General features: G+C 46.4%; 2 protein-coding genes and 1 non-coding gene across 16 annotated transcripts in view; 1 reads left to right on the forward strand and 2 right to left on the reverse strand.

The window, feature by feature from the left end:
• Positions 1–4,808: 4,808 nt before the first annotated feature.
• Positions 4,809–4,880, reverse strand: TRNAQ-CUG (transfer RNA glutamine (anticodon CUG)). Its single transcript has one exon. It is a non-coding gene; the product is annotated as a tRNA-Gln (tRNA).
• Positions 4,881–5,085: 205 nt separating this feature from the next.
• On the forward strand, positions 5,086–22,652 carry RAB11A (RAB11A, member RAS oncogene family). Its single transcript, XM_053954366.1, has 5 exons — positions 5,086–5,243; positions 12,912–13,107; positions 14,024–14,217; positions 15,160–15,240; positions 20,980–22,652. Exons 1-5 carry the CDS (start codon positions 5,204–5,206, stop codon positions 21,117–21,119), a joined length of 651 nt encoding a protein of 216 aa, XP_053810341.1. The 5' UTR covers positions 5,086–5,203; the 3' UTR covers positions 21,120–22,652.
• Positions 22,653–24,587: 1,935 nt separating this feature from the next.
• The window catches only part of MEGF11 (multiple EGF like domains 11), a 272,675-nt gene continuing 270,274 nt past the window's right edge, over positions 24,588–26,988 (reverse strand). For all 14 annotated transcript variants that reach the window (XM_053954353.1, XM_053954348.1, XM_053954349.1 and 11 more), the window contains one exon: positions 24,588–26,954. In XM_053954353.1, the coding sequence (XP_053810328.1) occupies positions 26,794–26,954 (161 nt within the window). In that variant the 3' untranslated portion in view covers positions 24,588–26,793. The remainder of the gene's footprint in view (positions 26,955–26,988) is intronic.

Below are 26,988 nucleotides of genomic sequence, written 5' to 3' on the forward strand. Positions count from 1 at the left end.
TATAAATAGATGCCCAAGGTTGACTGAAAAGAGGATTTGGCTCGGCTGGATCTTGTTTAGCATTCCCAGGAGAGGAAGGCAGATTCTTTTCCCTTTTTCTCTTCCAGCCCGTAACCTTGAGTTGGTCTCTGTGGGGAACATTAGTGGCATTTGCCAAAAGCACTGCCGCTGTGAGCCGGATGTCCTGCTGTGTCACACAAACCACACGTGCACATCTCTTCAACCTGCAAAACCAGACCTAATTCCACTAAAGCCTCAAACTAATTCCTCACTGGCAAAACTAGGGGAAAACCCAAACAAACCTTGAGCCTAATTGCTTGAAAACAGTAGGACACCTAGTGGATTTATAGGGAATATCTTTGGGATTATCAGCAACATTTTGTCATTTTCTTGGCAAAACCAGCTGTGAATTTATTTATAGAGGAATCACTGAAATATCAGGGTTTCTATTTAATAAATTAATCTTGTTATAGCTGTTACAGCCTTCAGTTTGCTTGAAGAAGTTATTGCAACCTATAGAAAATCCAAAGAGCATTGTTCAAATGACTTGAAAAAAAAATAATTATGGAAAACTGGATGGTTCCCAAGGTCTGGGAGCAGAAGGAAGGATATTCTGCCAGATCAAAGCCATCCCAGTTGTTCCATCTGACAGCTCTCTAATGATCTTAATGAGCAAAGTTTTACAGTCTCAGCCTGGCTCCCAGTACAGTCATGCAGCTCCACAACAACGTGGCCATGCTGAGCACAGCCAGCCGGCCCCGCCGGTTGTTTCAGCAGAGAATGACTTGGCCACAGAACCCAAAGTGCTTCTTCATTCTCCAGGGCTGATCTTTTGGATCCAAATTAGAAGATGATGGGCCACGTGATAACGCCTGCGCTGCTGTCACTGCATTTGCCTGGTACCAACTCCAACATCAAGCAAATTTTGACCCTAGATAGGGAATAAACCCCTCTGGCAGGGTGTGTAAGAGGAAGAAGATTTTGAGTGATGATTCTATGAAATTATATCTTGGCCAGCAATTATCCTGGGGCTGCCAGGGTTATCTTACTGGTGTCTCTGGAGGCAGCAGACACAAAGAGATGAGTGATGAGTTCAAAATGGATTCAGGAGACTGATGACTTCATTTTGACAGTCATCACAAGGAACACCAAGTCATTGAGTCTTGCACTCAATTCTTGTTCCCAAAACACACTGAAAACTTTACTTCCATTCTGCTTACCATAATATTGTCCAAGTGGAAAATGTCTCCAGAAGATGGTTAATTTTTCTGTTGCCTTCCCACTCTTTCTAAATTGCTAAAGAACAGCAAAACCAGAATGATTTTGGATAAAAAATCTCTTCAGATGCAGGTCTTTTTATTCCAAGTTCAAGATTAGGAAAGGAAAGGCTAATTTAGAAATTAATTTTGATTTGGTCTATTTCTTCTTAGAGCTGTAGAAATCAGAAAGGACATAGCAGGTGATGGAATGCAAATGAGTTATCAACAGAAAAAATCATATTAATTCTATGTATTTTCATTATTCCTACCTGTGGCATAGAATTGCCTGAAAAATAGAATCCATGTACATTGTAAACCCTTTAAATTGGTCTAGGTTTTAAAAAAATAATTGTTTTTTTTAAATTTCTGTGGATCGATTTTATATTTGAAGGGGTTTTTTTCTGACTGGCATGTGAAACTGGGGATAGTGCGTGCTAAGAGTACGCTTGTCTCTAATTTAGCAGCTGGATTGGAAAGCTTGAATTATCTCTGCATAATTGCAATGATTAATGGATTGTTAGGAAATTGCAAAGTATTGATTGAATTTTCCCCTTAGGAAATATTTCTCCTCTGATAAAACACAGTTCTGGGGCTTTGCTTTTGTCCTTTCTGCTTTCTGCCCCAGGGAAGCCAGGGGCTGCTTTTATCCAGGAAATGGGAATTTGGGTCAACAGCCCTTCAAGGACAATTTTGAATTATTGTGATTTCCAATCCCAAATCTTCTCTGAGCTTTGCAAAGAGATGGATTTGGAAAGTGTGAACAGGGATTTCAGAGCCAGAAAAACTCTTTTTCTTTTTTTTGCTGGGACCAGCAGCAAATACTGGCCACCCCTGTTTCACATTCTGCCATTTCCATGTCACATACCACCAGTGTGCTCTGCAAAAACACCTTGACCTTGTTGTGGGAATGCCACAACCATCAAAGATGGTGGTAAATTTTCCACTTTATTAGGCCAGGATTACTCTGGGGGATCTCAGGAGATGGTGGGAAGAGGGAAGTGGAGAATGAAGTGGGAATTGGATGCAGGGAGAGCTTGATGCACAGTGCCTGGGGCTGGGCAGCTGAGAGCTGGGAGCCCTGACACACATCTGCACCTTAATGGTGCTGGGCTCTTTTTGGCAGCTGCTCTGGGAATTTCCAGAACAGACCCGTAAATATGCAGTTATGAGTGCGACCTCTGCTTCTTTTCTTTGCTAAATTGACCATCCAAGGTCCAGCTGAGTATCATTCCTTGTCTCTGCTCCAGTTGCTTGGGACGTGCTGCCTCTGCAAATGGTTCTGCCTAAGTTAGGAATTATGAGAGCGTGCTCATTCAAGGTTTGCCATGAATTTAGTGTTCCCGCAAGGATGACACTAATGGCAATTACTGCAGCAGAAATGCCAGTGCTGAGTGACTGTTCTCACATTAAAAGCTGTCAGTTGGAGAGCACACAGTCTCTGTTATTCCAGGCCTGACCTCTGCTTTCTGGCTGTGTTTCCTGTGCACGGCAGGTGTCCCAAGCCATCCCATCACTGCAGCAATTCACTCTGGGAGGGGACACGGCGAGAGAGCAGAGCAGCCCAAACCAGCCTGTGCTGACAGTGACATTTCCTGAGGCTTTGGATATTCTCCTCTGGGGCTTGAACAGCAACAAAATTAACCCGGGACGGAACAGGATATAAGACTTTAATTTCTGGAGCTCCTTGCTAGTTCAATGCTCTCCTCATGTCCTGCTCTGTTGATTCCTGTTTAGACACAGAGCTCTTTCTACTGTTTCAGTTTTCACATGAAGAATCTGATTTTAAATGATCAATTGCATTTAAACAGGCTTAGCTAGAAGTAATCCCTGCTGCTGCCCAACTCCGTAGCAATCTGTACAACTTCTCATGTTTTGCTAAAAATAATTGGTAAAAATGCTTTTGCTTTACAATGGCTGAAGTTCAACAAGTGACAGTGCTGCAGCAATGTGGGGATTGTGATTTTTACCTAAGCCAGAAGAGCCACTGTCCTCACCCTGTGCCCTAAGCTGTTGCATAGGGTAAGTCAGTTCCAGATGAGGAACATCTGCAATGTGGTGCAAGAGGAAGTCATGCTTGCACGCATGAAAAATGTAAATTAAGGGTGTTTCTAGGCTCACAAACACAATCCAAAGCATGAAAAGGAGAACAGCTCTTACAGGAGGATGACTCCTATTATTTTAAGGCTTTTTAGCTCTAACAGCAGTTCTGGAGGATAAAACCAGGTCTGGGAAACATCAAGTGAAAATTAATAGCTTTTTAACAACAAAGTTCAATGGACAAGTGCAAGTAGGATATGAGATAGAAACCTGAGCTCCTGAATTATAAATATACCCAGCCTCTACACAGACAAGTATCTGTTATCTATTTGATGGACTACTCAATGCCAGAGGATGAGAAAGGCAGGAGCAGGATGAACATTTTCAGGCTCAAGATTTTGTGTGTTCTGGGTTTGGCTGGAGATAAAAAGGATGAATCCAAAGACAACACAGATTCCTATAGCCCTCACCACTACGCTACCCCCTGTGAGGAGCTGGACGTGCAGGGCACATCAGAGGCTGGCAGCAGGGTGTGGGTTAGCCCAGACTGTGATGCTCCCGATGCTCCTGGGGTGCCTCTGTACTCCTGTGGAGGGACACACAACAGTCACACATCAGGTGTCTTTGTTATTAATGTTTTGTTTTCCCCACTTGGAAGCTCTGAGGCAGCATGAAGTATTTCTCTTGAAATGCAGAGGATCACGTTCTGGCTCGTTATGGTGCCAGCAGACGGTAACTGATGCACAGCACTGCTGCTGATGCCCGGGGGTTACTTTCCACACACAGGAATGATGACACAGCCACTGACTGCAGTGATGGCAAACATGCTGCTGCTGAGGGCAGGCTGGTGGGAAAAGAGCAGTTTTAAGGGATTCTGTTTAATCATCTGGACACAAGTGCTATTTTTATCCTCTGTTGTTTGAATCTCAAGCCTGCACCAGGAGAAGCTGATGACAAAGTTGGTCTGCCATGGCACAGGGGAGACAAGGGGAACCGGACACCTTTTGGGAAGGGAGAAGCAGGGTGAGCAGGGGTGGTAGTGAGAAAGGGGCCTGTGCTCATGGCTTTTTTGCACCTCATGAGCTGAAAGAGCTTGTTGACCTCTCTAATACCTCCACAAGCTCATGGGCCTCTCTCAGCTCAGTTCACAGGAGGGATCTTCTTGGGGGACTTCCCACTAACCAACCCCAAGCTCCCCTGTACTAGTGGGTGGCTTTGGGACGAGGCCAGTGCCTGCCCATGGAGACAGAAGAAGGGCACTCACTCCGTGGTGGGGGTTGAGGTTGGTGAGCACCAGGCAAGAGGTGAGGTGAGATTATCACAGTGTGTGAAGAGGCCCAGGGAGCTTGGAGCATGCCCATCCATCACTTGGGCACAGGAGTCCGAGGAGCTCAGTGTGCCCATCCATCCTTTGGGTACAGGGACTCACTCGGGTAGCTCAGAGAAACCCGAGCATCGTTTGGGCACACAAAAACTAAAAGAAAAAAACCGAAATGGGGGAAGAAAAGGTTCAGGTTCCACCGAGATTTGAACTCGGATCGCTGGATTCAGAGTCCAGAGTGCTAACCATTACACCATGGAACCGCTCTGCCACCACCCCCTCCCGGCCGCCTCTAGTTCCTTCACGCTCCCCGCCACAGCGCGGCCGCTCCCTCAAGGGGTGCCGGAGGGGGATCGGTGCTGGGGGGCTGCGGTGGCCGGGCGGGACCCCCGCTCGCTTTAACCCCGGTGAGGGCGCGGCCGCAGCTGCGGCGCTGCCCCGGGCGCGGTCGTGCGGCGGCGCCGCTGCCCCGGAAGCGCCTGTGGGCGGGCGGGCGGAGCGCGGAGGGCGGAAGAGCTGCGGCGGCAGCAGGGAAGGTCCGGCCCCGCTCCGCTCCGCTCCCGGTCCCGCTCCTCCGCCACCCGCCATGGGCACCCGCGACGACGAGTACGATTATCTCTTCAAAGGTGAGGCGGGCAGGGCCCGGCGGGCGGGCGGGAGAGCAGCGGGGCCCGCGGGCGGGGCCGGGGCCGCTCCCTGACGCGGGGCCCGGCGGGTGGGGGGAGCGCTCTGGGCATCACCGGGCCCCGCTCGGGTGTGCCTCCCTCACCCCAAAATGTCAGCTCTGGGCCGGGTTTGGCAGCGCGGATTTGGTGTCAGCGCCGGTGCGAGGCTGCCCCGGGCGCAGGCTGAGGCGGCGGCCGGTCTGCGGGGTGGCGAGCAAAGATCGCCAGGAAGGATGCCCAGGGCTGATAAGGACTCGTCAAGGTTTATAAGAACCCTTTCTAGCTGTTAAATAGAGCTTTAGAGTGGGTGAGATATACTCGGCATTGGTAGATGATGCGCTCATTTAATCAAGTAGTACTCCTCACTGCCTTCTGTGTTCAGAGCCCTTGGCGAGGAGTGGAATGTCCCTGCTGCTCCACACCCAGAGATCATAAAATCCTCCTGGAATCATGGAATGGTTTTGTGGGAAGGGACCTTAAGATCATCGCATTCCACCCCCTGCCATGGGCAGGGACACCTTCCACTATCCCAGGGTGCTCCAAGCCCTGTCCAACCTGGCCTTGCTCTGTCCTGGCTCCCCCGGGGAAGGGCAGGAATGCCTTGTTTTCCAGGGCTGATGCCCCTCCAGTCTGCGATGCAGTGGCAAGTTGGGTTAAAACCTTCCAGGTTGTTGTTAAATACTCAATTTTCACTCCCTGCAGAGTAAAACACCAGCCTGCTGGACAGGTTCATGTAGCCTGCTGTGTAATGTGTACAGAAGTGCTGATGTTTTGAAAGTTGTCTATCCAGTTTTTAAAATCCCGCTGTAAAAGCAAGCAAAGTAGTGTAAAAAAGTAGTTGTTTATTGTGATGTGGAATTGTAAATTTGAATTTAGGATTAAGAGCGTTGCTTGTTGTGTTGTAATGGTGACAGACCCTGTGCTTGTTATCATGAAGGTAAAGGAAAACATTGATGTTTTTTCCTGTGCCTTTAAGCTCCTGTAATAACTTTGAGGAATTACATTTTTTTTCTTGTTGGCTGTTTTGTCCAATTGCATGTGGAAAGTGGCATTATTTCTACCTATAAATCTGTACTGCTATGGAAATCAAATCAGGAAGGTCCAGAATGGGCTGTTTTCTCAGCTTGCAGCCCTGGCAAAGACCTTGCTGACCACTGGTTTAATGGCATCAGGCAATGTTATTGTAGGTACAGGATATCAAAGCCATTGAATTACCCTTGTTCATGCAGTTCTGTCAGTGGGCTTGTAATTAATGTTTTAGCTGTGAAAGCCTGGGAGTATCAGTGACACAGAGTTTGTTGGGAGAGCTCCTGTCTTTCATTTGGCCTGCTCCCTCTTATAGTTGGGAAAATACAAAATCCAGTTATAGAGAAAAGTGCAAAGCTGATTTAATTGATTGCCTTTGCTAAATCTTTTTCTGTTTAGCTTGGTTTATAGAAGCTGTTGGGGGTGCAGGGAATGCTGTCAAAATGCTGTTGTGAAGATAAATGATTTGGATTTTTCCAGCCTAAAGTGGACTGCAGGAAGTTGATGCAATGTCTGTCACTTAACTGGGATTGATGTGGCAGCTGAAATAACACAAAAATGCAGAGTAATAAAACTGTGGAAACTTTTGTAACTTCCCAGAGGTGGTGGTGGTTCTAAACAAGCTGTCGCCACTGTGGAATGATCTGGAAATTACTGCAAGTAGGTCTCTGAACTGAAGGTCTCCTTGCCAGGAACTGGTCAGAAAGGCTAGGGGTAGGTAAATATTTTGGAAAAGGAAATGGGAACTTCGGGACAACGTTAAGTCAGTGTTTGAATTTGAGACAAGAGCATCTTGGGACTTGAGGTGAAATGTAGCCATGACAGACATATCCATTTTGAAAGGGATGTTGTAGAATTAAAAAGGTGGAGAAAAGCATCAAAATGATCAGAAAAGAGACCTAATGGATTCATAGCCCTTACACTGAATTGATGTACGGCTTGATTAAAATTTAAACAGTGAGTGATAAGGGCAAATAGGGAAAGTGTCTCCTGTTTGTCATAATTTCTCTGGATATCTATAATGCTTCTTTTATTGGGTAGCGGGTGAAAGCAAAAGGACAAAGTCCCTCAGGTGTGTATGCAAATTTTGGAGTGGTGCATTGCCATGCATATTATAAATGGATTTGAAAACCTGCACAAATTCATAGAAGCAAAAAAATCTTATTTGGGGCATGTCAGTGTGATGGTTACAATGGCAAGTCTGAAGGCATTACTTATTTGAAGATGCAGGGGCTGGCTAGGACAGAGATTAGCCAGTTTGCTGTGATGCACATCATGATTTTTGGACATCAGTTATTTGGAGTCAGACTCTGGGTGTTGGTCTGTCAGGACACTTCATCCAGCAGGACATTTCTGGGTTTATGAAGGGGCTGTATGGGTAGGTTGGTGGGGCTGGGTTCAGAGTTTAACCTGGTTAAAACAATCATGTGATCTTCTCTAGTCTGGCTGTCTTTTACTGTTCCTGGGCTAAACTGCCACGTTTCTGTTTGTGAGACCTCTGTTTTTGTCCTGTCAGCCCCTGACTGCAGCTGTGTGTTGAAATCTGGTTGACTCTGCTGCTGGGTGAAAGCTGAGCCCACCTGTGCTGCTGTACAGTAAAATCCAGGGACCTGTTACAAAATACACTTCTCCTGACTATGTTGCAACACTTCAGCATATAGGAAGGACTAAACCTAGCTTGGAAAAGAACCAGTTTCTGTTAAATTCTTCTTGTCCAGCTTCCAGTCTTTGTATTCTTCCATACTTTCAGGGTCTGGCTGAGAGCAGTGCCTGCTGTTCCCAGAATGGCCCCTGAGGAAGCACAAGGCCTATGAAGTCCAATTCATAGAAATCTTGCTCTAATTTTAGTAGGAGGAAAATTAGTAATGATATATATCTATTGCTTTATTACTTAATAAATTAAGCCTGGCTTTAGTACAGGAACCTTTTGCTCTTTTTGATCAATGTGCTTGTAATAGATGAGCAGTTACCAAAGGAACCCTCACTTGTAGTAGATGTTTTCTATGGACAAAGCTCAGGATGATTATGTCTGCACCTTAACCATCTAGGACTCTGGATTTGGGGCAGACTCATGTCATGGACCTGACTTGTGGTGACATTCAGTTTACTGCTAGGAAAAACTCCAGTTTCAGCTCTTTTCTTCTTTGCATCATGTTCATTTCTCCAACTTCTCCTTTGATATTGAGGAAATGCACTGAAACTGAACCAGCTTGCTGGTTTGGGGTTTAGAAGACGCATTTTTACTTGTGTGTTTAGATAAATGTGTGGTTGCATGGTATCTGTTGGTTTGACAGTGGTAGAAGCCCTTGGCTTTCACTGCCTCAGATGTGGAGGCACTTTGGTGCTGCAACAAAGCTGCTGGTGCAACCATTTACTGCAGAGCTGTTGGGAGGTGTTACTGATTGCATGGACAGGTAATCCCTGCCCCAGAGGCCTCTGGGATGCCAGTTCCCTTTTTGACAGAAAAAGAGTGGATAAAATGGGGCACAGCTGAGGAGGGTGATTAAAATAAGTCATGACCATGTTGGGTTTATGACCAGCTATGATGTGTAGGATCAAGTCATTTTTTTCACATGCCCTTCAAACTCCAGCTGAAGTGGGCAGGGAGAGGTATTCATCAGCAGGTTCTCCTGGAGGCCATGAAGACATGTCCAGGCTTTTTATTGATATGTCTCTTAATAGCAGAGCTCAGTGCAGAGACAAGTTTTAGAACATGGTGATTTCCTTGTGCTGGTGTACTTGTCCTAGATCATGTAATATGTGACTTGTGCAATAACTTTTGCCACAGACAACACAAGCTAGTGCTGCTGGATTCTATTTTCAACCTGATCTCATATTCATTGAGATAATGAAAATATTTTCTGAAAATTTAAACTAAGAGGTTCTACAGAAATAAAAATTGTGAGTGAGCTGGAATATTGGTGAAAATTTAATAACCCTTTCTTGACATAGTTTTTTAAATTGCTTCTCATGCAGCATAGGAAATTGAGTTCTTATTTTGGTCTTTTGCAGAAATAAATCTGGAATTACAGAGTGAAATTTATACAGTACTGTGGACTTCATACTCTTTTTTTTTTTTTTTTCTCTCCACTGAATGCTTGTATGCTTGTCTTAAATGTTTGGGGTAATAAATGCTGTAGAAAGTCAAATGCATCGATTGAAAACACGTGGTTGCAAGTATTGAACTGTCCCACCACGAAATTGGTCACTTGGGGCTGGGAGATTATTTCCATGACTTTCAGATGTGCCAATACAATATTCCTTGGTTGTGCAACTTCTAAGGTGCTGCTCCTGTGAGGGAGGTGCTGCTCCACAGCTGGTAATTGATTAATGTCAGGACTGGGTCTTGTGGCTGAACTGGCTCAAATGTTTCCTCCAGACCTTCCTCCTTCCAGTGCTGATGTAGAAAAGGAATTTGTGGGTGATGCAAGTTGGGTGGGACAGAGGAAGTGGGAGTGTAGCACTGAAAGCACTGTGTGCAGATGAGGACTGTGGTCCTCCAGATAAGCTGGGATTTGGGATGTAAGGGTTTATCCCTGAGGACTTGGACTCTGGTAAAGTAAAAGTTTGCCAACCTAAAGCTGAACAATTAGGTCTGATAACAGGCAGACTGAGCCATCAGGGTGAAATGGTCAGGAGAAGTAATTCCAGCTCCAGGTGTGCCTAGCAGAGATGGAAACACTGAAATTCTTGTTTGCATCTCAGGGTGCACTTAGAATCACTTAGAATGATATGTGCCGTTCTCACTGTGCTGAAAGGAATTTAAAAAAATTGTAGGGAAGGTGTTTGGGGAAATGAGCAATGTGTTTATGCGGAACCATTTGACAAGTTTTTGTATTTAGCAAATAGAGCAAAGCCCAGACAAGCTGTGGTTGCTTTCTGTAAATACCCCAGCCTAAACACCACTGGGAGAAGACACTAATAAGCTAATGGAGAATGCTGGCACATGGACACCACCGTCAGCTGACCACTAATTCCTTCCGAAAATCAGAAGGCACTTTCTAACCATTAGGAGTGAGTTTCTGGAAGAAAAGCCCAATGAAAGGGACAATGTGCAGGAACAATTAACTTGTAATCATGGCCTAGATAACGTCATTTCCCTCCTAGAAACTGTTTGCTTGGGGTGTTTAGTATGGGACTTGGCCATCCAGAGCCATTCCTACTGCATTTCTATGTTAAGAATGTAATACGTGGGAACAATGTAGTATAAAATACCAAAATATGGTGGCTTGATAAGGAAAGCAAAACTGAAATTAATAACACAACCTGAGTGGTTGTTAAAGCTGTTTCAGTTAATAATTTTATTTAAAGAGTGATACTTACCCAGACTGGCAGAAATGCAGAAGTGGTGAGGAGTCTTAGGCGCCTGCTGACATTCCAAGCTGTCCTCGTGCCTGTGTTCAAGAGGAGCTGCAATGGCCCAATTAAGTAGAGGAAATAGCTGCCTTCAAGGAGGAAGGTATTATTTTCCCCTTATAATTGGGACACATTAATCCGGTGCTGGAAACCATTCAGAACATAAGCAGTGTGGGATTCAGACACGGTAAGGAAAAAAAACTGGCAGAGGAATTAAAGGGATCCCTCTATTATTAAATGAATTAAAGGTGGGCTTTGCACTGAGTAACAAAAACAGGTTTGAGGAAATATTTAACAGATATATGATGCATCCTATTGGGAAAAGGAAGTGGTGAATGTGGATTGCTTTTCTTGCTTAGAGAAGCTTCTGTCACTGCTGAGTGATAGCAGGACTGAGCTGTGCAAAGGGAGTTGTCAACTTCTCCCTCCTAGGAACTCGTTGTGTGTCCCAGTGAATACAAACATGATGTCAACCCACGGTCCAAACCTGCCAAAACAGTGTTGAAGAAGTGACTTGCCAGTGGCAGAGGAAAGCTGTGGCTGTTTGCCAGGGGTGATGATGCAAGTGGTGCCCTGTCCCCTGCACTGGGTTTATCAGGATGTAGCATCTCTGTGCCAGCAGAGCTGTTCAGCAGTGACCCGGCACGTAGGGAAGCAGGCTGCTGTTTGCATTCAGGGGCCTTGCCACCTACCTGCACTTGTGATCTTCCTACACAGGAGAGGTTAACAGAGGGTGCTTTCTGCACCTCGTGTGCTTGGCCGGCTGCGTGCTGAGTCAGCTGGCACGGGCAGCTGGGAAGATGTTTGTTTTGATGAAGAATTCTGCACAAGGCCGTGCTTGAAGCCAACGTTTTCTGCAATTTTCATTTATGGAGGGAGTTTAAAAGGTGCTGCTCTGCCCTTCCAGTCAGAGCAAAGAATTGCTCTGCATTATTTAAACAGAAGCTGCAGAGGGCTGCAGCAGCAGATGGGAGTGTTTCTGCTGCTAGACTGAGCTCCACGGGGGCTTGTGTCATTGAGCGTGTTTGGTGCACTGGTTGCTTTGTTGTACTACAGAGTCTTTAACGCTGTGTTGTGGTGTCTTAACAGTTAATGATGTGTGTTACTGAGCAAGTAATTGTTTTTTCTAATTAAACAAAGACACAATGTTTGTTGTCACCTGAGTGTGCACTTTTTTGCTTGGACTGGCATTGATTCACTGCTGAACTTCACTATTGGCCTTTCTTCTCAATGATTTAATCTTATTTTTCTTCCCTTTCCTTCACTACCGGTTTGGAACCTTATCATCCTTAAGGCCATAGGATCACCCAATGTGACTCTGGTTGTGAGCACATTTCATCCACTGTTCTGCCTCTTGGTACTGAGTTTTCAGTTACAATTAAACCTGCACCTTTCAACTCAGCATTACAAGATAATGCAGTGAATCCTCGTGATGCTGTTTTTCCTGCAGGAACTGGACTTTGAACCTTCTGTCAGTCTCTTGTCAAGCATAGCTGAATCCTTCCAATTAGTTTGCTTGGCACTGGTGCTGGGATGAGTCAAGCTGAGCCAGGGAATGGTGGATCCAGTTGTGAGGCTCAGCGATCCCCTGGCAGCTTTTTTGAGCAGTTTCAGCCTCTGGCCTGATGTGTGAAGGAGCCACAGCAGCAGTGGGGACTGCAGAAGGGCAGAGAGCTGTGGCGTAGAAACATTTCAAACTGGCTGGGAGGGTGATGGTGGCCTTGTGGGTTCTTTGGTTTGGTTCTCTTTTCATTCACAAAGTTTTCTGCCCCAGTGGGGAGCCTCTCTCCTGCAAAGGCATGAGGAGTGTAAAGTGAAAGCAGAGCCTGCTGCTTGCCCTGTGTTTTGGACTTCTTCAGCAAAGCAGATTTCAGTTGTGTGGTTGTAGGTTTTCTGTTTTGCTTTTTACTTCTAGTATTATTTAAGGAAATATAACTGGTCACCAATGTTTGCAGTGACAGCCATGTATGTTGTTCCTAAAAGAGGAATGTTGTTCCATACTGGGCAAAGGAGGCTGAAATATAACCATTGAAAATCAAGTCTAACATCTGTTCAGAATGCTGGTGAATGTGGCAGCTCTGGTTTTCCAGAAATATTGAGACTTGGACAGCAGATCCATGACAAGGATGGTGCTGTTGCCATTCTTTTCCTTCATGCTTCATTCTTTAAAAGAAATATTTCTTACACCTGATTTTTAATATGTCATCTACATCTGGAGTCTGAGTCTGATATATTTTTGTCTTGCAGTTGTACTTATTGGAGACTCTGGAGTAGGCAAGAGCAACCTTCTGTCTCGATTCACTCGCAATGAGTTTAACTTGGAAAGCAAAAGCACCATTGGAGTGGAGTTTGCAACGAGGAGCATCCAGGTGGATGGGAAGACAATAAAGGCTCAGATCTGGGACACAGCGGGGCAGGAGCGATACCGAGCCATAACCTCAGCGTAAGTGCAGCCCGGGTGGCTGAGGACAAGCTTTGGCTGAGGAGGGCAATTTTGGGCCCTTCCAGTTCCTCAGCAACTGCAAACAGGGGTGTTAGTGTTTATTGGGTAATATCCACAACCTCTGGTGGTAGGAAGGTTAAATATTATTCAGCCCAGAAACTCGATCTGGTGTGTTCCTGCGCAGACTGATTTCCTTTGCAGTGCTCTCATGACACGTAACTGGGGGCATTTCAAGTTTAGAATGCAAGAGCTGTGAGAGACTCATTTCCATGGAAGTGAATGATAAAGGAATATCAGTGTTCCTGGTCGTTTTATCAGTGGTAACCTAAGAGCTGAAACCTTCCTGTAGCAGCCAGGAAAGACTGCTCACTTGTGTGCTTGTTTAGTTGTTAAAAACCAGCATAGCAAAAGCTGGATTTCAGTAGAGCAGGAGGGAATTGTGGGGTGGGAGAACACAGCCTGTTTCCTTTTGAATGCATTGCTGTGGCTCTCACTTGAAAGGAGCTGTGGCCTTTGGTAAAGGAAGTAGATCACGCTGACATTTTTATGACCCAGTGAGTCACTCTACAGTCTCCCAATCACTCTGGGCTGTGCCTGTGCTGCACCCACACTGATGGGTGGGGGAGAATTTTCAGGAGTGGATCAGAGGTGGAAGGTGACAGCAGCTTCCTACAGAGCCCAGAGTTTCATGTCTGGGATGCAGGGTTTCCCCAGAGCCATGGGGTTTGCCTTGCTCCCAGACTCTGAGCTGGCCCTGTGGTGTAACTTTGTCTGGCTGCTCCGTTTCCTTGTGTCCTGTCCCACTGGGGAATTGCCCTGGGCACCATTTGCATAGCTGGCCTAGCCAGAGCTGTTCCCCACTATGGCACAGCCTCCTGTAAGCTGACGGTGTCTGGCTGGCTGTCCCCTGCCCCAGGTACTACCGTGGAGCCGTGGGGGCACTGCTGGTGTACGACATCGCCAAGCACCTCACGTACGAGAACGTGGAGCGGTGGCTGAAGGAGCTGCGGGACCACGCTGACAGCAACATCGTCATCATGCTCGTGGGCAACAAGAGCGACCTGCGCCACCTCAGGGCCGTCCCCACCGACGAGGCCAGAGCTTTCGCAGGTGGGGAACTCGGGAATTTCCTGCTGCTGTCTGCGGATCTGCCCACCTGGCCTGGGGAGGCTGTGGGCAGGAGGGAAAAGACCTGCGGCTGGTCGTGTCCCTCAGTGTCACATGTCACAGTCAGTCAGAAGGCAGATCTTGTAGAACATGCATGTTGTTTCAAGAATCAGCCAGAGGCTCCTGAACATCTTAAACCAGATTTATTCTCTTGGCTGGGCGCTGTTTGTCTTGCAGAAACTGTGCCTGTGGCTTTAGGTTTGAGTTTCTGATGTGTTGGTAGCTAGCTTTGCCCTCTGAGTCCCAACTGACCTGCAGCCTTACACAGGTGCCTGTGGCTGAACTCTTTCATTAAACTGGCTCTCTGACTTTTGTTATGTAATTAAGATCTGTGAACAGTACTTCTAGTTTCTGTAAGCCTTGGTTCAGGCCCAGTCTCTTTCATCCAGGAGTGTAGCTGGGTTCCTCACATTAAAGTTTGCTGTGGTTCCATTGGCAGAGTTTATGGCCAGTGAGAATCCCTGCCTGCAGCTGGAGGAGTGTCATTCCCCCTGCTGCTCTACTCCTGTTAAATAAACTGCTGTGATATATTAGCAAGTGGGAGGTGGAGAAACTTGATGAGGTTGAAGAAAATCTCAGAAACTTTCTCACACAGAGAAACTGTAACAGATTATCCCTTTCAGTGATGCAGGAAAATGTGCTTTAAAGTAACACAGCATTGGGCTGATCCTGTGCTTGGGAGTGGGTGTAAATTTTAGTGTTGGTGTTGGGTGGTGTCACTTTCCCATCACTTAAGGGGGAAAACCCCACAACTTGTTTTACTTTCTCTTGATACCTGGGTGTCTCATCAAGAACACTACAAATATTATCTGGTACAGAAGTTTTTCCAGATGGGAAACAGATATGTGCTGTACCTCTCTAATTATACTATTTCTGTCCACACAGAGAAGAATGGTTTGTCATTTATTGAGACATCTGCTTTAGACTCTACAAATGTGGAAGCAGCTTTCCAGACTATTCTGACAGGTGAGTCATCCAGGGCTTTGTGCTTCAAGGGGGAAGGGCAGAAGGCTGCTCAGATATGATGCAAATAGGCATTTCTTTGCCTATAAAGTGTTTAAAACGTTGCTGTTTAATCATTCTTCATTAGCCATAAGATTTGGAGTCCAGTTTCAAAGTGTCACAGTTGAAAGGTCAGCCTTGAACTGGGGAATGAATCTTTGTTCACTTTGATCTGCCCCAGGTTTGTTGTCAGCCTGGTTTGTGTTTCAGTTTCCATCTCCCATTTCAGGGAGTGCCCACGGGGGGAATTGTCTCATGCTGGCATCAAGTGAGAGCAGCCATTGTCTATCAAGGAGAAGTCAGTCCAGTCTGTTTCCATCTTTAATGGTGACTGTAGCAGTTGCCAAGGAAAAAGGGATGAAAGAGCAGAGATCCTTCCTTTGAGACACAGATCCTTCCTTTGAGACACAGTGACTCCTGAGCTGCAGGAGTCAAATGCTGTTGTTGCATTTAATAGTCCTGCCTGGACATTTGGCCTGTGTAACATGTGACAGCAGTCAGTGCTGCATTTTTATGTTCTGTGGATTAAGTACTTCATTTTTGTTTAAAGCCTTGTTTAGGTAGGCAAAACTTGTTAAAGCTGAGACACTCAATTTGGAGAACCTTAACCCTGGCTTGTAAAGATGGGGTAGGAATTCACAAACTGGTGTGGAAGTCACTCACTGCCATGAGGCTTTTGCATTTCTGAGCAGTCAGGGCACAGTGGGACACTGTGGCCTCTGGTTTTGGATTTTCATTCTTCTCAGCTTTGGCAAATGCTCTAGTCTGAGTTTTCAAAACATCTGAGACACTCCTCTGCTTCCTGTGTCTCTGTTCTAGGTGTGCCAGACAGTCTCCTGTTTTCTCCAACTGCCTCCAACATGTTTTCCATGTTTAAATTTGCAAATTTAAAGTCCCTCCTTCCCAGTGTAGCATGTGCCAGGCTACGTGATGTGCTTGGTATGAGCAGTGGCCCCACTTCCAAACTGTCTGTAAATCAGATCTCGTTGCTGTGACATTGACACCTAGTTAGTTCTGAACTACTTCTTCTCTTTGGCACCTAATTTAGACATTCCTTTAAAAACACACCAGAAAGGTCCTGGTAGCTATAGTGGAACATGCATGTGAGGATAGAACTAAGAACTAGGAGGTTATTTACTGTAGTAAAAGTATAAATCCTGTAGCATTTCTTCAGTTGTTTGAAATGCGTTTTGGACAGCCTGGCAGTGGAGAGAGGTGTTAGGCTACTGGGTATTAGCTGCCTGTGTCCATCTGTTTCATCCTGAATTGCAAGAGGTCTCTGACAGTTCTGACTCTATTGTGTTCTTACCCTGGGTTCCTAAGCAGTAGTGCTCCTGTGCAGATACCAGCTAAAAGTGTGTTTGTGTTAGATGAATAAAGAACTTTGTTTCCTTTTTGATTGAACCATGTGGTTCCCTTTTAACTTCAGTGTAGTCATTCAGTTGTAATTCCAGCATTGCACAAATTTGTTTCAAAAAGAAAGAAGTTCTGTTAGCTCACACATTTGTTCCCTACATGACAAACTGCCAGTGCCATCAGAGGGTGGATGACTAAGGAGTGGCTCAATGCAGCGGTGTTGGGATGCCTGCTGCATTTCCTGTTTATTTCACATGCCTAAAGGCAATCCTGTCAAAAATGCACATGAATTTGGGCATGGATTTTTCAGGAGAAAGACATTGCTCCCTTGTCAGTGCCAAAACCTGAGACTTGTTCCTTTATGCCCACATCCCTTCTCTCAGGAACACCTTGGCTTTGAGGTCAGATTTGGCCCAATGTGCTGTGTGTCGTGTAGAACAAGCCTTGCTGCTCCCACTTTCTGTTTGCAGAGGGCTCGGGGCTCTCAGATGCAGGTTAGTTAATTAAGTGTCATACACCAGCACTAATAAAACAACATCACATAAATCAGGCAGTGTTTATTCCCTCCTGAGGTGGCTGTCAGGCTGTCACGGCCACGTAGTCTGGTCACCTCACAGTCCCCATCTCCTGCTGGCCTGTTCAGTGTTCTCTCAGTGACACTGGAGAGGTGGGAAGTTTCCTGTGTGCCCTGGGCTGCCTTCAGAGCTGTGAGATGCTCAAAGGATGCACTGCTGCTGCCATGGGAAGCACCTCACCTCTTGGGCACGGGCTGGGCTTTCTTTATCTCTCCTCACGTGCTTCCCGCAGTACCTTTTATTCCAGAAGTGAGTTTGGATTCTAATCTGTGGAGGTTTGATTATTTTTATTTCTGGTTTAATATGTCTGTAAGCAGAGCTGTCTGTAATGGGTGAACAGGTGATAAAACTTGCTCATGGTGGGCTCTGACAGATTCTTGAGGCTGTTGCTTTTCCATGGATGTCAGTGTTGCCTGCATGTTGCTGTGACAGAGTTTCGGGTGAAGAGCTCTTGGGTTTGTGAACAGGATCCTTGTGATCCTTGTTCAGGAGGGGTCAGTTCAGCTGTGCTGGAAGAAACACTTGTGCTTAGTGGGCATGTGCTCTCTGCAGACAGGAGCTCCTGTTTGGGGGAGATAAAGGTGCAGTGAACAGTGCCTGGGCAGCAGGTCGGCTCCAGCTGGGCTCTGACTGGCACCTAAGGAGGGCTGTTCTGGAGCTCACTTCACAGCTGGCTTCTTCTCTTAATGACTTGCTTTGGAGGAAAGAGGGGGGCAGTCATCTGAGGAATGTGGTTTTTGGAGTCACCCCACAGAATCCTGGCTGCTGTGTGTTTGGCAGGGCTGCCTCCCAGCTCAGAGCCTGTGGGTGGAATGCTGGGGAATGTTGGGAGCAGGAAGCTGGGGAAGCCAGCAGGCGTTGCCAGCGGCTGCGAGCAGAGCTGGCTGACAGAAGGGGCAGGACGAGCTGCTGCACCAGCCCTGCTGGTATTTACAGTGCTGAGAACTGCACCACAGACACCCCAGGCTGCTCAGAGCCTTTCCCCAGCTGCTGGGATCTCTCCTGAACAGGCTGTTGTGACCAAGGTCTGTAGCAACCCCCCTGTCTTTCCAGCCCTCCTGAAGCTGCTCTGATTGGGACAGTGATGGAAGTTGGTGAAGGTGCTTCCCTTGGAGGTGTAGCAGGGTCCCTGTTAAGCTTATCCACACCTGGATTCTCAGATCAAGCAGTTTGGGTAGATGGCTTTGGCCATGGGAAATACGAATCCAGTGTCGTTAGCACAGCCTGAGTATGTGATCTGTTCCTACAGGTGGAATAAGGGATAAAAGCTCTTCTTTCTTCTCCCATATATAGAGGACTTTTAGAGGGGGTGTATCATACATGTGGTGGGCTTCCTGTCCTGCTGTGGATTCCAGATGAGATTTTGAGGACCTTTCCCATCTGTGACTTAGAGTAATGGTCCCTATCCAAATTCTTCTGTTCCAAGATGTCTAGACTGCCAGGGCTGATTGTTGTGCACACAAAGCTGCTTTGTATCATCTGGCAAATAAGAGAGACTGGTATTTTGATCCTAGCCATCCTGAGCATTCACAGCAGGATAAAGAATCCTTAAAGTAAACTAGAGTCTGCCTCCCTTCCCTGCCTGGCTCTGTGCTGTCTCTGTTCCCACACCGCATTCTGCCGTGGATTCATCTCTAAGGAATCCCATCACCAAGGAAACAACATCAGAGAATTAACGTCAAAAAATTGAGGGATTTCCTCTTTTGTTGCCTCTGTACACCTGAAAATGAATGGAACCCCAGTGCAGGCTGAGCAGCCAAGGCCTGGCCCACCTCCTCCTGGGAAGCAGTGTCTCTTTTTCCCAGCTCTCACAGTGCAAGGCCTGTCTCTCACAGTTCCCTATTATGCAGTGATGCATTCTGCTAAATGTGCCCTTAATAAGATCTCATTCAGCTCCTGAGCAGAGCCCAGAGTGCTGTGTCTTCATTAAAAAGGGCACATCTTCATTAGCCCAGAGCTCTCTGGGCACAGCAGTTCCGGTGCAGGCTTGGCTGCTGGGCATTCTGCCCCAGTGAGAGCAGGTTTGGGCTGTTCCCCCTCCCCTGCCACAGCAGCACAGCCTGTGTGCAGCTGGGTGTGCAGCTCACCAGGGAAGGGCAGGTTTTAGCATTTAGGCTGTGGCTGCACCAAGTTTTGCTCTGCAGAGGAAGGAGAAGCAGCAAATTTGGGACTTTTGATAGTGGATTCACTTGCAGGGCTGCTAGGGAGGTTGTGGAAATGAGCATCATGGGAAAATGTTCCTAGAGTTAGAAGGAGTAGATTCATTATCAGTAAGGGAATTTGTGCTGTTAAGGTTATTTTTAAGGCTTTGGGGTTGTCTGCTGAAGATCTTTGCTGTCAGATGAGGCTGTTACACAGAGGGCACCCTGTGGGAGTCCTGGCTGATGGGGTGGAGGAAGTGTGTGATATGTCAGGGACTTGTATGAACTTGTTCAGGAAATTCTCAGTGAAACTGAGAACTGCTGCTGCTGGAGGTGCTACCAGAGAATTCCCAGTAACAAAGGTGGCCAGAGGCTTTTCCTGTTGATGGGAACAGGCATTGTTCTGCACTGGGAGTGAACTGGCTGCCAGCCCTGAGCACGAAGCTTGTCCTGAAGGTGCAGAGCAGATTTGTCCAGCTCTGCTCCTCCCACCTCACACAGAGGCTCTGCTGGGGCCAAGCTGAGCCCTGTCTGCACATTCACACACCGGGCTGCAGGTGGCTTTGAAGGTCTGCTTTCATGGGTTTCACTTATTTTATGAGGTTGTTTATGTGTAAGATGGTTGGAAAGAAGAGCAAGCTTGAGAAAGGGTGAAATCAGAAAATCCTTTAACCTGTTCAGCTCTTGTTTGGTTGCCTCAATGACCTGATCTGTACCTGGCTGCACATGAAAAAGCCATTTTAATGTACAGCTTGTTCCTTCTGAGTTTGAGCTGGGGCTTTTTGTAAAACTGAGCTCTAGCAAGCTTTTTTTTTTAATGGTTTTCAAATTCAAATTTGCAAGTGAGTTCCCCACATTCTATTTTTGGTGTCCTGTATTTTCTTTCTGGGGGTGAAGTGCTACACATGCTTTACTCCCTCAGTGCAGCTGAAGTGCTGCTGTAGTTGCTCTGAGTTTTTGTGCAGCACCATCAGCCATGACAAGCCCCAGGACCAGGGCAAGGCTCTTGGTGCAGGTGTTTGTCCCATACTCTCTGATTCCTCTGTTAAGAATCTCTTCATCTGGAGCCCATATTTCTCACACAGCAGGTTTTTTAAAGGGTTTCTGTGCTGCTGAAGGGGCTGAGTCTCCCCCTTTGGGCCCAAATCAACCTTTGCTGAAGATTTAACACTGCTTGGATATAATAGACATGATGGGTCTGCTCAGCAAGAAGAAATTGCCCTTGCTGTCCTATCAGGGAGAGAAATCTGGAATGGTTCCCTTTAATCCTGTTTGTGGATACATCAGCAAACATGTGACCTTGTCCTTGGACACTGTCCTTGGAGCTTAAGAACCTTCAGAAGGAATGGATGGGCTCATAGTTTCTCATTCATAGCATGGAGATTTGTGAATTCCGTCCATTTACTGACTCTTATCTCAAGGAAAGTAAAACAGTTGTTAAAGAAGTAATTTCTGTTGCAAAAATATTTTTTATTTTCTGTATCTAGAAAACACCACAATTGAACTTTGTGTGGAAGCTTCATTGCATTACTTATGTAATTCCAAAGCTATGCCTGGTTTCCCCCAGGTTTAACTCTTCGATGGCATTTTGCTGATGTGCACATATTGATCAGCTCTTTCTCCTCTTCCAGAGATCTATCGGATTGTTTCCCAGAAGCAGATGTCTGACAGACGTGAGAATGACATGTCCCCAAGCAACAACGTGGTTCCCATCCACGTCCCTCCAACCACTGAAAACAAACCAAAGATGCAGTGCTGTCAGAATATATAAATTGTCCATTCTTTCCTAAATGGCTGTGTATATTCCCCAGGTCCAAGATTTAAATATATTTGTAATTCTCATGGTTACATTCTTGTGTTTAGTTACTGCTCATTCCTTCTCCATGAATTTCTCCATGTCTTAAACACTTTGATTTCAGTGTTTATCAATCTCTTACTTGGATGTGGCTGCAGTATTTCCCCAACACCGACCTGTTGGTTTGGGCTCAGTAAATTGTTTGGAACTCAGCTGATCCCTTCCCAACATGATGCCCACTAGTCAGAGCACTGACACCTTTGGAGAGCACTTGAAGACGTTATCCTGCTCCTCACAAAGCAATTACTGTCAGGTTAACAAGGAAAATCTCTCTGGGCAGAATAATCTTTCCTTGTCTTAAGGTGTTGCATTCTGCATCTAAAGCTCGGCGAAGCTCTGAAGTGCAATTTTATTGTAAGTTAAATGTTCTTGGCTAGATCTTCAGATTGTCAAGTGAAGTTTTATAGGATATTATGGGGGAGAAAAGAGAATTTCTTGCAAACAAGCAGCAGTTAGCAGCAGTTCTGGCTACCTGTGAGTGAGGTGCTGTGGTTTGGCACCTGCTGCAGAGGAGGTTGATGTGAGGCAGAGCTGCTGGGAGGTGCCCCTTGTGAAGGAAGTGAATGCAGGAGCCACGTCCATGAGGAAGGGTCACTCCAGCTCTGGAACTTGCAGCATCTTTGTGCTGCTGGAGGCTTGGCCTCCACAGTGCTGGTGCTATCAGGATTTGAGGATGCCTTTTTTTCTTTAATGGGACACAGACTTGAAGGGTGTTGGCACGTATTACATATCACATCTATTAATGCATGCCACATATATTAATATATACAAGTGCTTGAGTTGATGAATTAATAACTTCCACTACCTGGCCTTAGTTTTCAGTTCTGGTTGATCCAGTATTTTTAAATTATTCCAGTGGTTTGGTGTGTGTTCTTGAGCAAAACCCTCTGGAGTAGTTTTCTGTCTGGATGTGTTCCTGCTGTGGTCTGTTGCTCTGTAGCAACCCTGTCCAATCTGCCTGTTCAGGGATACATGAACTGTGCCTTCTGTCACTCGCTCTGTGCTGTTCCTGAGCTGACACTGGCATTGGGGGCCACAGCCACTGCATTCCCACAGGACTTAAAGGAGCTCCCTGTTGTGTAAATGCCTGCAGTTATTTATACAATTACAAGGAAGTAATTGATTGTAGGGGACGTTTATCAAACTCTGATATGACCCACTTGGAAGATCCAGATGTGGTTGGCACTTCCAGCTGTGTTCTGTTCCCAACCTTTCTGTGTCGCGGTGCTCATGATGTGTGAGGCACACGGAAGGCATTGCTGTAGTCGGTCACTTCTTGTTTTTTACTCCATTTCTCCTCCTGGTATTAGTTCTGAAGATGCTATTTTGATCTGTTTGTAAATTACTTTGTATTTTATGCATGTACTGTACTTTGATTCATTATTTTTTTAGATTGATTTAAAATATATTCATCCATGATTCTAATAAAGAATTACAGGGGACAACTCACTGTGGTGTTGGTTGCACTTCTTGGGAGAATTGGGATTTGACCTGAAGGTTTTACCTCTGAGCTTCTTGGAAGAGGCAGTGAGAAGACACTGGAGTGGAAGTGTGCCTGGAAAAGGAGCTGGAAAGGTTGTGTAGCACAGTTGCCTTCCCTGAGAGCAGCTCTGATCCTCCCAGGGCTGCTGCAGTTTGTAGCCAGGGCACTTTGGCAGCTTCAGGAAGCTTTGAAGCTTAGAAAATTCTGTGGGTTCACTCTGCTCAAACCTCTGAATAACTTTTACAAACTTGTTTTTTTTTTCCTCATGTTGCCACGAGGAAAAAAATCCCGTGGGAGACAAACTCCTGCCTTCTGCAGCAGATGATGAAAGTTTGGATCCCACTGTGGTGTCCTGATGAAGAGGTGCCCATGAGCACTAATGGGGCACTGGTGGCCCTGGGGATGGCTCTGAGGGTGAGGTGTGAGCCCAGCCCCTCACTCACTGCAGGAGCTGTTCTTGCAGCACATTCTCTGCCCATACTGGAGCAGATTTTGGGATTAATCGATTTCTTTTGGCAGCCAGGTTCTAAATTTGTCAGCTGGAAATGCAGGATGAGTTTTACTCTGCTTCCTTTTCTCATTTCTATAAGCAGGTGATTTGACTCTGCTGTCACATCAGTCTGGATTTTGTGTGGTTTTAGGCAAAACTCTTCCTTCTGCAGCAGATGGAATTGTAGTGCAGATGGTGGGAGCACAAACCACTGTGGGAGGCTGAGGACTTCCAAGGCAAAATCCAGTGGGGTGTGTACAGAAAAGGAACTTCTCACCTGGGAAATCCTTTGCCTCCTGTTCTGGGGGTCTCTGGTTTCCCTAAGGATTGCAGGGACCTGGATGCAGATCCTGGCCTGGGCTGGGTGACACTCCTGGGACAGGAAGGTGTTTTGGGAGAGACAAAGCAAGTCGTTATTCCATCTCAATGCTTTCCAATGGGGGATTGTCCTGTTCAGCTGCTGATTAATCATTCTGTTCCATAAGTGGCACTTCTTGTGTACTGAAGTGTCTCCTCCCTGCTAATGGGAGACAATTGATGGAAACAGACATTGCTTCGGGCCCTGGAAGGAGCTTTCTGAGATTCTGGGAATTCCATAGAATGCTTCAAAATGGGCTTTGCTTGCCAAAAGTTTTTGCTGTCATCTACATATTTGAAAGCCCCAACTTTCAACAATTATTCAGCGAGCATCAGTGGTTCCTGTCTTTGATGGCAGTTGAGGTTCTGACTCCTAAGCAGAAAGGACATGGAATTGTTCTGATTTAAAGACATTTTTATTAAGCTAAAATTACTTATTCTATAAATTCAGACCTGATGAATTTCCTGCCTCAAATAGCTTATTGAGTGTGGCTTGTCAAATAAGAAGATTACACGCTGGGCTTTAGTTAACAAGATTTTTAGAAATATGAAGCACAAATAGTGAAAAGCTTCAGCACGTAGCAGTGGCTGCATTGCCTGGGACTCATTAATTCTGAAGGTGTTTCCACTGCAAATCTGTGATTTACTCATTGGGCTCCTTGGGAGCTGCTGTGTCTTGTCCCATGGCTGCTGGGTGACCGTGGCTCCCCAAGTGTCCACCTGAAGGCCTGGGAGCCTGTGAGTGGCCCAGGGCAGTGTCAGCACACATGGTGGGTGTGCAGGGGCTCTTCTAGCTGGGACTGAGCATTCCCAGGAGTCTCACTGAGGTCAGACTGCTGAGGAACCGGGAGAAGGGTGTGCAGAGCCGCTTACCTTTGGTTTACTCCAACTTGGAATGGCAGCACTGGGTTTTCTGAGCCATCCTGCCAGTTCTCTCCTAGCCTGGTGCCTGGGGGGTTTTGTCTGAGGGGAGCAGCCACATCACCTGGAGAGCTCGGATCTGTGCAGAGCTGGAAGTTCTGCTCTGCAAATGAGTACGTTGGAGAACTACACATTGAGAGAAATTCAATTTATTTTGTACAAGGTAGGATACCTTTGCACAGTGAACAAATATATTACAAATCTGTCTTGCCTTAAAAAAGTATTGCCATTTTGGTGCCTGTTTCCTAAGCTAACGCTGATATACAAGAAGGTACTTTTTTTGTTGGTTTTGCTTTTCTTCTTTTTTTTTTTTTCCCTGTTAAGCTCTATGCACATGATTGCATTTGGTTTCAAAATCCTGCTTTGAAAAAAACCAAACAACTGAGCACATCTCTGCTCTCTGGAGTCTCATTGTGTACTACAGCAACACACAGACGAGGGTCAGGCCAGCAGCTCAGGCTGCTTGTGCTGGGTGCCAAGGTGGGTTTTAATGAGAGTATTCCTTATCCAACCACCTTTCTCTTGGTATTTTTGAGGTAAATCTTTCTATTCATGTATGCAAAATATATTCCTACTGGGCCTACAAAATAATTGTTTCCTCACATCTCAAATAAGGCTTTCCTGGAAAACAAAATTGCTATTGCTGATCAGCCACGGCCCCCATGCACACATGCAGCATTCGGAAAACCTCGTGGGCAGGATCCTGCGGCTTGGGCAGCGCCTGCTCCGGGAGCCTGGGGGTGTCCTGGGGGTGTCCAGGCTCAGACTGGGGGTTCAGAGCCAGCCTGACCACCTGGAGAATCCTGGCTCCAAGGGGAAAGGCTCCCAGGGGCACAATGCCCAGAGCCAGGGGCTGTGATCCCAGGCATGAGGGCTGAGCCCACCTGTGGGGACACGGCTGGCTCCCACCACGGTGCTCCAGGAGTATTCCCAGAGCTGGGAGCCAGCTGCTACCCCCGAGCTGGAGGGCTCCTCTTGCCAGTCCTGAGCCCTGCAGGTCACTCCTGGGATCGTGCTGAGAGTGAACCCACGGGGCTGGTGTCGTCCTCTTCTGCTTCCATCAGACTGGTGAATGTGCAACAGAATATTTTCTATATTTAAAAGGCAATCAACTTGCTACTTCCACATTTGCCTAATAAGATTACTTACTTAGAGTCAATACTACTTCATGCTCAAAATCTACAAGGAACTAACGGCAAGTACTCTACTTTCTAGGTCAATAGAGATTATAAATTAAAAAAAATATTATGGTGGCTCAGTCCAAAATTTTACCATAGGTCAGACCCTTGATAATTACTTCACAAACATCTGCTGAAAAAGAAAACCCAGTTTCAGCTCCATTTAATGACATTTCAGGTAGAATCATCAATGGCTAAAGTTGCACTACATGGTAATGCACATCAGATTGAAGTGTCATCAGTGGCATGCCGACAGTGAATCATGAGGAGATGTTTGGGAAGATGGGAGAGAGAAGCCGATGTGGCTCAGCTTTGAGAAAGGAAATGAAACCTGGCCTGGTCTGTGCAAACCTGCAGCGTTCCGGGGCAGGAATTGGAGGGGCAGCAGTTTAAACTGCCTGACAGATCTGCTGGATTTAGCTACCAAAAGAGAAGCTGCATAAGGAAAATCAAAGCCTACCTGTGCCAATCAACGTTAAAAGTGTGGTAAGTGGGTGTGAGACTCAGTGTGGAAACTCCATTCATTAGCAAAGATCAGGGGATGTTTGGAAAGATATTAAAAACTGCACAGAAAGTGTCTGTGTTAATATTCCTCAACTCAAATTTTCTGGTACTGAATATAGAGATGACAATCTCAATGCTAATTACCAAGCATGATCTGCACAGGTTGCACATGGTGATGGCAGTAAATGAGCTTTCCAGACAGTGAAATGACAAGTTTCCCTGCTCTCATTCAGAAAAATGTCCATTCCCTTGACAAAGATGAAAACAAATTCCAGCGTATTCCTAGTCACCTTCTTCCTAACAGTAAAAGGTTTCTTGATACAGTTGGTAGAAATGTACATCCTGAAGTCCTTCTAAGCATGTTTTTGTGGTTTATTTTACAGCAAAGCCAGGGTTAGAACACGCACGGAGAGTTTTTGCCTGGAGCATGAAGACACCTTCCTGGGGTGATGTGCTCCAGTCCCACGTGGAGGAGGCTCTCGTTAGTTCCAGGTACCCATACAAAAATGTCTTTATAAATAACATCATGCAGCAGCAGTTGGCCCAAGCTGATGTCGTGTTAAGTCCTTGCCAGTCCGCAGGAAAGGAAGGAATGGCTTCTCCTCTGCTTCCTCACAGTCTGTGTTGGCAGCACAGTGCCCAGTGAAGTCCATCCCTCTAGGACTGCTTGTCCCAAGAAGGCCCGTGCGTGGGGCTGTGCCGGACGGGGAGCAGGTCGTAGTGACCAGGAATGTGACTGTTCCTAGGCAGGTCGTAGGGATTCTGAAGGTAGCTGGCACTCCGACTGCGGGCGTCTTGGACTATGCTGACAGTGGGCTCTGGGGGAGCAAGGAGAACTGGGTTGTGGTGACC

This window comes from Vidua chalybeata, chromosome 13, assembly GCF_026979565.1.
Source record: "Vidua chalybeata isolate OUT-0048 chromosome 13, bVidCha1 merged haplotype, whole genome shotgun sequence".
Taxonomy (NCBI): Eukaryota; Metazoa; Chordata; class Aves; order Passeriformes; family Viduidae; genus Vidua; species Vidua chalybeata.